Source organism: Schistocerca americana, chromosome 2 (genome assembly GCF_021461395.2).
Source record: "Schistocerca americana isolate TAMUIC-IGC-003095 chromosome 2, iqSchAmer2.1, whole genome shotgun sequence".
Lineage (NCBI taxonomy): Eukaryota > Metazoa > Arthropoda > Insecta > Orthoptera > Acrididae > Schistocerca > Schistocerca americana.
The window spans coordinates 253,393,099-253,405,390 of NC_060120.1; the positions used below are offsets into that span (position 1 = coordinate 253,393,099).

At 41.6% G+C, this 12,292-nt stretch overlaps 1 protein-coding gene across 1 annotated transcript in view; it reads right to left on the reverse strand.

Moving 5' to 3' along the window:
- Nucleotides 1–12,292, reverse strand: part of LOC124595126 (centrosomal protein of 162 kDa) — a 241,962-nt gene that overhangs the window by 181,308 nt on the left and 48,362 nt on the right. The window contains exons 4-5 of the mRNA XM_047133724.1: nucleotides 2,565–3,920; nucleotides 2,358–2,470 (exon numbers count right to left, since the gene is read on the reverse strand). Of these exons, the coding sequence (XP_046989680.1) occupies nucleotides 2,358–2,470; nucleotides 2,565–3,920 (1,469 nt within the window). The remainder of the gene's footprint in view (nucleotides 1–2,357; nucleotides 2,471–2,564; nucleotides 3,921–12,292) is intronic.

A 12,292-nucleotide genomic window follows, 5' to 3' on the forward strand; every position in this document is an offset into this window, starting at 1 on the left:
TTTTCCTATCAACTACAAAACAAATATTTGTAAAATTCATCAGCTCAAAGCTAAATTAAAATAAAATACACTTCTCTATCACTTCTTAAATATTCCACTTGGTGCGAGACTGTAGGTATTTTATGTAATTATATCGGTTTCCTGTGTGAAGCACAAAACTTTTTTACAATAAATTATGTTCTCCAGCCAAATTAAAACTCAATGGATTAAAAAATATTTCTCAAGTCTGAATACGAATAAATGCTTTCACTCTGTATTGTTGTACATTGAATTATGGAAGTTATTATCTTTTACTCGTAATAAGTGAACTCCAAGCCAAAGTTTGAGTAACCTTGGCTTATGGGCTTTCTTTGAAATTATGAAATGAATAATCATTTGTGTTACTTGTAGAGAAACTATCAGACTCCTATAATTTAATCTGGAAAAGATGCTGATATTGTTTTGCAGATAAAAATTGGCTCACTGATTGTCTGTGAAGACAGTCAAAAATTCCTTTCATGAGAGCTTCAATTATTATAATGCTGACTGGCATTTTTACTAATTATTTGAAAATAAAACATGGCTCAGGACATCTAAATAATGCACATGACTCTCACCAATACTTTGCTTTTATATCACATTTTCAATTTGAACACACTCATATGAATTAGCAATGAACCATAAGAATAGCAATCTCAATTGTAATCATATGAGGAATGGATGATTTTACTTTGTTTCATCACACTTATACTTTTCCAAAAGCTGTTACGATACAGTCTGCACCATGTTTCTGGTTATTATTGTTCTGTGCTCTGTTAATTTACTATCTCAAACATTTTGCCTCTTTGTACATGTAATTTCTTACTCATAAGAAAGGAAACATGAATTAAAACATGTAAAATAACTTAAACCTAGAAAAGAGGGACCACATTATGCATATTATATAGCAGTACACTGAGGCTTTAAATACTATTTTAGGCATCTCTGTCATACCTGACATGTAAATACATCACACTTCAAGAACGTAAGAAAGGTTAGTGTATAACATCCCATCAACTTTGATATACTTAGATATAGGGCACTAGTTGAGAATGGACAATGCCCATGCCTTGTGGCCTTTATCGAAGAATTCATCGCCGGCTGCTGTGGCCGAGTGGTTCTAGGCGCTTCAGTCTGGAACCGCGCGACCGCTACGGTCGCAGGTTCGAATCCTGCCTCAGGCATAGATGTTTGTGATGTCCTTAGGGTAGTTAGGTTTAAGTAGTTCTAAGTTCTAGGGGACTGATGACCTCAGATGTTGAGACCCATAGTGCTCAGAGCCATTTGAACCATTTGAAGAATTCATGCCAACTACACAAGACCAAAATCAGGCTGGCTGCTTGGGGATAATTTATTTTACACTGGTGCCTGTCTATCACTCTGCATTTCATCTCCAAAGTAGAGTGTGCCTTCTTAATCACTATTTATTTTCAAATTTGGACTTAAGATTAAAAACTTTTTCATTAATTTTTGTGTAATAAGTAGCCTATCCACAATTATCTTTCCCGTTGTGATTAAAATCTTCCTGGGAAAATGAAATGGGACATACTACTGTGATGATTTAAAATGTATAAGCTTCTCCAATTTACTTCTTTGACATCCATAAATATGCAAGTCATTTTTTGAAATGTCTGTGGTAAATATGAACTGTGTGCTTCATTGGGACTTGAGCTAGTGTGCTCTAGTTTAACTTTGAAAGAATCTCTCTTACATTCAAATAAATAACTGCCTTTTCTTCTGCTTATCTCAAGTCCACTGATTATCCAATGAAGCAAACTAACTCTTTGGAAAGAAAGAAAAAATTGAAGACTGGTTCATCAGATGATACAGACGATTTTCAAATGAAATCTATTACTGTGAGCTGATGTGAAACTTTTAGACGAATTTCTTCATTAAACTACGTCTCAAAAAAGTATCTCGTGATATTCCAGATGAAACTCAGAGTGTAATGATGTGGGTGGGTCCCTACTTAACCAACAGTGTTAATCACATATTACAGATCTACAGCAATCAAGATTCTGAGACAATGTTTGTCAGGGCTACTAAGTTTAAGTACCAGCTTCCAGGTTTTTTTTTAATTGGAATAAAATAAATTTCTTCATCTTGTGATAAATAATATTTATTTTTGCGTATTTTAATAAGTGGGCATCACAGATTTGTTGCTCCAAGTTACCAACAGAGATGAACTATCACTGTATCCTCCAATGATTGCAAATAGATATCATGAGACTTGATAATAATCCTGAGGCTAAATCTGTGGCTAATTTGAAATAGAAGTTTTTTAAGATGTAATTAGTTATTTAAAAATTTTAAAAATATATATAAAAGCTGCAACTGACCTTTGCTCGCAGGACGCATATTTCCTTTTTCAGATCCAGGACTTCCTTCTCATATTGTTTTGTCATTGCACTTAATTGTTTCTTGTGCTCTTTCTCCCCTGAAGCCAACTCAGCTAAAAGGAAAAAATAATATACATAATAATGTAGTTGATTTTCCATATTCAGCCTTAGATATCACATTCATGCCACAAGTACTCATACACTAACCTTGTAGCCTTTGACACTTTTCCTTCTCCTCTTGAAGCTGTTTCTCTAGCGTCAGGAGCATCAGTGTCTCTTTCCTGAGAGATTCATCTGTCACTTTCGCACCCTGTGTAGGCCTCTTGTCCTGTTCCGACGGCTGTGATATTGTACTCTCTTCCGAGACATCTGACAAGTACTTCCTCTCCAGTCCACGGATGTACTCTGTTCTCCAGCTGGTGGCTCCATTGCTGGCATTACTTTCACTGCCCTTTCCTGGAACTTTTGTATTCACCTCGCTCACTGCACTCTCCACCTCGGTGCGCACCACGTCATTCACTATTTGCCTTATTTTATCTGATACACTACTGGCGCTGCTGTCCCTTTTCAGTTGCTTGCCTCTAGAACCTGCTGCGGATGGATCAACATCCTTTTCACGTGGCATTACTCTACTAACAGTGATGCTCTTGTGAATACTTTCCTCTCTCATCTCTTTAGTGGAATCTCTGCTTTCATTGGATTTTGCAGTACTGTTCCGCTTAGCACCTAAAGAAACAACAGATTTTGAACTACTTTGGCCAGCATTTCTATTCTGATGAAAACCAAATGATTTTTTCGTACTTGGCTTATCACTGTCTTTTTCGTTACTTTTATGCCATTTTTTTGCTCCAGGTTTTTCACGGTGTGACGACATACTTTGGAAACTGACACTTCTATCGATTTTCTTGCCCTGTGGTGACAGTTTCCCTGTGGCACTTTGACCAGTGTCAATAAGAGATTTTTCTTGTGTAATTGCAGGCTCTTCTTTCCTAAAATCCTCACTTTTATTAACTCCTGCAGCATGGCTATTGAATTTGTCATAATGTAGTAAAGCTGTAACAGGTAAGTTTTTTTCACTTGTACCAAAACTAGAAGAAACTGTGGTCCGCTTTAAGGCATCATACTTTTCAGTATCAGATCTGTCTGGTAATCCAGCTACCTTGGTGGGACCAAGGGAAACGGAAGAATGTACATCTGAAGGCATACTAACAGTTTTCTTTAATCTGCTGTCAACTTTTTCATTACTTTCAGATAAGGAAGAAATATCTGACATAAAGGATTTTGAAGATATCACAGAGGGCTGTCTAAATTCATTAAAAGTATTCTTACTGGAGGGAATCTGAGAAACTTTCTTAGAATGTTCTCTTGACTTACTAGCACTGTGACTCGATGGTGAAGAAATATCTGAAGGCACAACTTCACAACTCTCTGAGTCTGATGTGAGAGACTTGAAGCTGGTTCTTGATGATGCATGAGCAAGCTGCTCAAATGTCTGAGAGCTCTCACGGACAACTTCTTCTGCCTCTTTCAAAATTTCTTCCACACTTCTGTCTTCCATTCCAGCTGGAAAAGCATCACAAAAAAATTGTACATTTAAAAATTTATCTTCACAATCTGTATGTGGAGACTGCAGCTTAAAGATATACTGAATGCTGTAGCAGTAGCTTACACATAAGATATTTCTAATTACTAGGCATTCATTCTTTAGAGAGCAGTTGTAGTGGAACATGAAGGCATAAAAAACACACACTTTTACATATCATTCCTGTGAAAACAGACAAATAAGCACAAAAATACACTAATATGCAAAACTTAAGGATGATTACTACTCACCATATAGCAGTGATGCTGAGTAACAGATGGCCACAACAGAAAGACTGTCACGATATAAGCTTTTGACCAATATGGCCTTTGCCGAAAGTACGGTTGAGGTGGGGAGGAGGTGGGGAAGAGTGAACTGCTGCTGGGGAGTGTGCAAGGATGAGGTGGAGAGACGGTGAGGCAGCTAGGTGCAGTCGGGAGGGTAGATGGTGGGCAGGGGAGAGGTGGGGGGGTTGCGGACAAGTAGAGAAGTAAAAAGGCAGGGTGTGTTGGTGGAATGAGTCTGTGTGCTAGAAGGGGAACAGGGAAGGGGCTGGATGGGTTAGAAAAATGACTAATGAAGATTGAGGCCAGGAGGGCTGTGGGAACGTAGGCGCCATTCAGAAAAGCAGTGTCATTGGGAAGGATCCATATGGCACATGCCACGAAGCAGGCACTGAAATGAAGGATGTCATGTTGGGCAGCGTGCTCAGCAACTGGGTGGTCCACTTGTTTCTTGGTCACTGTTTGTTAGTAGCCATTCATGCAGACAGACAGCTTGTTGGTTGTCATGCTCACATAAAAAGCAGCACAGTGGCTGCAGCTTAGCTTGTAGATTGCATGATTGGTTTTACAGGTAACCCTGCCTTTAATGGGATAGGTGATGTTTGTGACTAGACTGGAGTAGGTGGTGGTGGGAGAATGTATGGAACAGGTCTTGCATCTAGGTCTGTTACAGGGATATGAGCCATGAAGTAACGGATTGGGAGCAGGGGTTGTGTAGGGATGGGCGAGTGTATTGTGTAGATTTGGTGGACGGCAGAATACCACTGTGGGAGGGGTGGGAAGGGTAGTGGGCAGTGTGGCATCAGCTGCTGCAATCATGGGTGTAAAGTTGCGTGCGTGTGTGTGTGTGTGTGTGTGTGTGTGTGTGTGTGTGTGTGTGTGTGTGTGTGTGTGTGTGTGTGGGTGGGTGGGTGCGAGCGAGCGCGCACGTCTGTCACCTTATTGGCCGAAAGCTTATATTGTGACAATGTTTTTGTTTTGCCTATCTGCGGCTCAGCATCTCCGCTATATGGCGAGTAGTAACTTTCCTTTTCATAATATTGTTGCATTCCATCCTGGATTTTCCATTGTTTAAATTGAAGGATGAGATAGATAAAGTAACATAACATATGAAATATCCAGTGGAAATTAATGTAAGTGTGGCAGCATGTTACCAGAGGTCTCCCAGTCATGCATAGAAGGTTGGACAGCACATGGCATGAGTTTAGCATGATTAGCACCAAATGGGGCTGGCCCCACAACATGAGGCAGCTGAAGGAACTGAAGAAGGCTGCGTGTGTCAATCAGCAAGCAGTTACAGTGCACTGTGGTAGTGTTCTTCATCACAACATGACCCAGAGGCATTTGGATAACTTCACATGGGAAAGAATCATCAAAAAACTGGAAAAAGAATGACGTGTGATGAGTAGAGCCCATGAATTTGTTATTGTTCACAGCACTGTTTCATGCGCATGGTGAGTGTTCTGAACTACAGGCACTGCTGCTCAAAGGAGAAGAGGTGGCCAGGCATGGTCAACTACAGCAGCAGATCAGAGCTACATTGTGCAACAGGCAAGAAGGGATCCATGTGAAACAGTGGGTGTAATCGTAAGCACATCTAACAAAACTGCAAGCACAAAATCTCACGCTCCATAGCGAAGCGGCGACTGCTTTGGGGTGGTCTCTTTGCCTGATGTCAAGTACATTGTGTTCTGTTGACCTCCATCCATCATAAGCACTATTTGCGATGATACCAAGAACGTAGGTACTGGACCAACAAGAGTACGGTCGTGTGCTCTCCTCAGTGAGAGCAGATTCAGTCTGAGTGGATGTACTGTCATATGACGACAGGCGGGAGCATTTAATGCAAAGAGGAATAGTGTTGAACTGATTGTTTTGGTGGTCCAGCTGTTGTGGTGTGGGGAGGCATAATGTTGCATGGGCATAATGACCTTCAAATCTTTTAACATGGTACACTCACCAGTCAACATGATTGTGATACTATACTCCTTTCCCATGTGCATCTTTTCAGGAGTGCATTTGGTCACAATTTCATTTTTATGGATGGAAATGAGCAAATGCATTGAAGGGTGCAGGTGAAGCAGCTCTTGGAATGGGAGAATATTTGGAGAATGGACTGGTCTGCAACCCCCCCCCCCCCCTCCCCCACACACTTTCCAGTCTTAAATCCCACTGTGCATGTGTGGGATGTGGTGGGGAGATGTGTTCCAGCACATCCACATGGACTATCCAACTTTCAAGATGCAGCTTTAAATGTTGACTCTAGGAATATCCTACAACCTACTACATATTGTTCACATAGGGATCATGAGGACAAGAGCAGAATAATTACAGCACGCACAGAGAAATTCAAACAATCATTCTTCCCGCACTCCATAAGTGATTAGACTGGGAAGAAAATCTAATAACTGACACAATGGAATGTACCGTCTGTCACGCACTTCACGGTGGTCTACAGAGTATGGACGTAGTTACAGATGTAGCAACAACCATCCAACAATTCTTAACTGTGCTGGTGGAGAAATGGAGGGTCCAAAAACTCTTTACCAACCTTGCGGTCAGCAGCAGAGCACATTGCAGAACATGCATTGCCGTCCATGGTGATCACAGACCTGATTAAGAACAATGTTCCACCTTTTGTAATGTCAAGGAGACCACCATAAATTGTGGTGACTTCAATGTATTTACTGTCTTTGAATAAGAGTGTTATTTCAGTTGGCCTCACAGCTTATTTCTTTTAGTTACCCTCTGCACCATACTGTAGCAGTTCTTTCTATGTATCGTCCACATTGTATTAAGCTATGTTACTTGGCAGTGCCACATCATGCAAAAGTTACTTTTGTCATTAGGTTTTGCACACCAATGTCGTTTCATTTAAGCTCTCAACTGCAAAATAGTTCTTATTCAATAGACCTTACAACAGTGACTTCTGAAACATAGCACAAATTTTATAGTTGCAAGCATATCCAGCAAAGACTTTTGGATGAAAACATTGCTGCACACAATCTTTATACACAATTATTACATAAATTTGCTATTTTTACACACAATCACTACTGTGAATTCGAACAGACCATATTACATAACCTCTTTCTGTAACCTTTATGCTCTTGTGTTGTCAGGCCAATGGGAAAGACACTAATCACTTACCAAAAGTCTTTACTTCTTTGTCTGCCCCAATAGCTGAGTGGTCAGCGTGACGGATTGCTGGCGTACGGTCCTGGGTTTGATTCCCGGCTGGGTTGGAGATTTTCTCCGCTCAGGGACTGGGTGTTGTGTTGTCTTCATCATCATTTCATCCCCATCCGGCATGCAGGTCGCCCAATGTGGCGTCGAATGTAATAAGACCTGCACCAAGGCGGTCTCCTAGCCAATGACGCCCAACGCTCATTTCCATTTACTTCTTTGAGTATATTTTCCATACAAAACATTTTTCCAATGCCATGAAAAAAGTGATAATGAACAGAAACCATATCTTGGCTGCCTAATAAATTTGCTGTTTAAATACAGCTATTTGTTTATGGTGACTGATGGGGAAACTCCTCATACCTATTTTCGTCGAAAGCTTATCCTTTGACACCATTGCGGACAGTGGAGGAGGAGACCCCTAGCATGTTGGAGGGTGGTCCTGGTATTGTGTCCTGGTGCTGCCTGTCTATTCCATGCGCTGCCTTCATCGCTTTCACATCAGAGCACTCTTGACGTATTTTTGCTAGTGCTGTGCCCCATGCAGAGCTCAGTTGGAAACTGTTGTCCCAGTTGACAAGATCATCATGGACCAGTATCTCCACTGCCACTTTGAGGATCGAATTCCAGAACCTGTTCGTGTGACACAATGCCTCTGTCTGTTCAAAATCAAGCATATGACCTTCGTTCACACTGTGCTTTGCCACTGCAGATTTGCCTGTTTGTCTGAGGTGAACACTTCTCACATGTTCTGAGCAGCACTGTGAAATACACCACTGTGTCTGGCCAATATACTGCTAGCCACATTTGCAAATGATGCTGCCAACACCAGGTGTCCGTAGTCCTAGGTTGTCTCACACACAGCCAAACATTTTTTATTTAACCAACCAGTGGAAAATGATTTTAATGTTGTTGCTAGACACTTTATATCTTCCTTTGGATTGTCATCTTTCTTCTTCTTGCACAGCTGGAGAGCACGTCTTATCTGCTTCTCCAAGTTGCTGTTCTTGCGAAAGATTTTCCTCATATGCTGCAACGTGGTGGGTAGACTGCCCTTGTTACATGTCTCAAGCTCTGTGCACCATGTTGGTGAGCACAGGTTGACGTTGTGTTGGATGGTGGCAGCTACTGGCATTTACGTACAGGACCATGTGTGTGTTTTTTTCTAGCGGCAGAACAGCTGAGTGTGCCTTATCAGGATATTGACGAAAGTCAGGCACCTGTTTTCTTCCAGCTCCATGGAGAACTTTACATTGTCGTGTTTGCTTTTAAGCTGGTCAAGAAATTTGTGCAGGTTTTGCTCCACCATGTGGCCACATCACATATGTGTCGGCCACATATCAGTAGAATGCCTTTGGTTTCAAGCAATTGGTTTCAGACATGTGGTTTTGAGAGTAGTTTCCTCAAAGTGTACCTTATACAGGTTTGCATGTCTCATGTGAGGGATGTGGGGGGATTCCATGGCAACTCCATCTAACTGCTGGTAGAACTTTCTACCACACCGGAAGTAGGTGGTAGGAAATGTCTGTTGGAAAAGTTCCATAGTATCTTCGACAAAATGGTTCCCCAGTAATGTCAAGCAGTCTTCTAGTAGTACTGACATGATATCGAAACTGACCAGATCACCCTTGTCCAGATAAATCCCCTGAAACAACTTCACAAATTCACTTGAGTTTTTGACTTGGTGTGTGCAGTAAGCCACAAGAGGTTTTAGTAACTGTGACAGGTATCTAGCTATTCCATATGTTGGTGACTATCATGTCAACTATTGGACATAGTGGAACTCCCTCTTCTTGTGTATCTTTGGGGGGAGGGGGGCATGTAGCTGTGTGGTATCAGTGCTCTGGGGTGCAGCCTTCTGACTACATCCCTGTCCATTCCCGAGCTGTTTAGGAGTGACAAGGTCTTCCTAGTCACACATGGTATAGGATTCTTTCCTTCTGGCTTGTAAGCTGGGTCTCGTAATTGCATCTCAATCTTCTGCAAGAAGTCAGCTGATCATAACAGCACTGTTACATTGCATTTGTCAACTGCTAGCAAGACAATGTCTTTGTCTTCATAGAAGTTGCAAATCACCCTGCAGTCTGCCGAGGAGATGGTAGTTTTTGACATTAGAGGAGATAAAAACACAGAAAAACACTAGAAAAATGGAAAAATAAAAATTAAACAAATGTTATTGTCAAATATATAAAACAATTTATTTAACCTGCCTGGACAGCTGCGCATGTCAACATCCTGCTTCTGGGATTTGGGCAGGCGTGCTGGTTGCAGATCAAATCTGCCTGGCGGATTAACTATGAGGGCTGGTGTGCCACCCAGTCTGGATGCAGTCTTTTGACAGTTTCTCACATCTGACTACATGAATGTGTGGGTGGTACCCACGTCCCACAGCTCAGTTGCACAATTTGCCAACATTCAGATAATGTTTGCACACTTTCACGTAGACATCACTGCACGCAGACTATTGTGGTACACAAATGAGGTGTGGCAGCAGGAAGGGCATCCAGTCACCCTCTAACATCAACAATACCAAATTCAATAACAACCGTAACCGACATGACCCCAAGTAGGTACGAGATCAAGACAAAGGACAATGAAGATTAACTGATCCAGTTTGATCAGCGAATTATGAAACTGAAACTGGATTTTGTAGCACCAAAGACAAAGCACACTCCAGCCATCCAACTGAGGTCACCACAAAGGAAACCACTGACAAAATGGTAATGCAAGGCTGCCAAATAAAAATGTGTGTGATTGCTGAGACTGTCAGCATCTAAATTGAGTGAGTGCAGAATATTCAGCACAAAAAATTGGCTATGAAGAAGCTGTGTGTGAGGTGGGTGTCACAATTGCTCACAATCAACCAAAAGCGCACCCAGCACAACATTTCAGCAAAATGTCTGGTGCTGTTTAATCACATTCTGCATGACCTTTGGTGCCAATTTCTGACTTCTGATGAAACCCGGCTCCATCAGTACACACCAGAGTCAAAACAGCAGTCAAAATAATGGACAAAGGCTGGTGAAAGTGCACTGAAGAAGGAAAAGACCATTTTGTCAGCTGGTAAGGTGATGGTGTTGGCGACTGTTTTTTGGAATCCCCAAGGAATAATTGTCACAGATTACTTGTTAAAAGGCAGAACCATAACTGCACTCTATTATGCATCATTGTTGGATCATTTGAAACTTGCGTAGGCTGAAAAAAGACCAGGTTTGGCATGTAAAAAAGTGCTCTTTCACCAGGATAATAGACAATTCTACATATCAGCGATAACAATGGTGAAAGCTTGTGAACTGGGCTTTGAACTGATTCCTCATCCACCCTATTCACCAGACTCAGACCCAAGCAACATCGTTTGTTCCCTACCTTGAAATTTTACCTTGCTGGGAACAACTTTTCATCATGAGGAAGAAAGAGTTGCAGTTGACTTATATTTTGCAGAGTTTGACAGAACCTATTTTTTCGATAGGTGAAAAAGTGGAAGGATCGGTGGACCAAGTGCACATTCCTCAAAGGAGGCTATGTTGAGGTGTAAGATGAGTTGTTTACGAAACAAGCTTTTTCTTGCTTTTTTACCAGACTTATCAAACCACCATGTATTTGAATTTTGCAGTAAACACTTTTAAACTGAAGTTTCATCTGTGTATTCAGTTTCAACACTAGCAATAAGAAAATATTCGTGTTTGAAGTAGAAAGAACAATAAACCCAAAAATGCTTTGAAATTACAGCTACAGATTTGATCACACCTGTAACAACTTCCAAAAAAACACAAAATCTAAGAGCCCACATGTAATGGGAGCTATGCTACAAGACCAGCACTGTAGGTGTTATCATGATGGTGAAATGACAGGTAATTGCACAACAAATGTCTCATGAAAGTGGCTCAGTTTCAATAATTATAGAAACCAATATTTTCATTCAACTTGAGAAGGCCTAATTCAATCTTAATTGCAGTATTATGTGGCTCAATAGATTAATCATATGTTTATGAAAATGGGAATCTGCCTTTGAAGCACACATCTGTATGCACACTAGCTCTCAACCAAGAGGAAACTGATTCAGATCTTTACGATGGAAGTAATTTTCCATTACCACTATTTGGATGGACTTGGGAAGTGAGAGTTGGTGGTGAGAAGTTCTTGAGCACCAAATCTATCAGTGGTGCCTCATGGAGGGAGGGCACATTATACTGACAATAATTAATGGGCACAGATACTAAGACTGACAGTCCTCTCATATAAATCAAAGAAACTACATCTCGGCACTGGGCTTTGCGCTCTCTCTCTCTCTCTTTCATTTTACAACCAAACACAATAACGAAATACACTCCTGGAAATTGAAATAAGAACACCGTGAATTCATTGTCCCAGGAAGGGGAAACTTTATTGACACATTCCTGGGGTCAGATACATCACATGATCACACTGACAGAACCACAGGCACATAGACACAGGCAACAGAGCATGCACAATGTCGGCACTAGTACAGTGTATATCCACCTTTCGCAGCAATGCAGGCTGCTATTCTCCCATGGAGACGATCGTAGAGATGCTGGATGTAGTCCTGTGGAACGGCTTGCCATGCCATTTCCACCTGGCGCCTCAGTTGGACCAGCGTTCGTGCTGGACGTGCAGACCGCGTGAGACGACGCTTCATCCAGTCCCAAACATGCTCAATGGGGGACAGATCCGGAGATCTTGCTGGCCAGGGTAGTTGACTTACACCTTCTAGAGCACGTTGGGTGGCACGGGATACATGCGGACGTGCATTGTCCTGTTGGAACAGCAAGTTCCCTTGCCGGTCTAGGAATGGTAGAACGATGGGTTCGATGACGGTTTGGATGTACCGTGCACTATTTAGTGTCCCCTCGACGATCACCAGT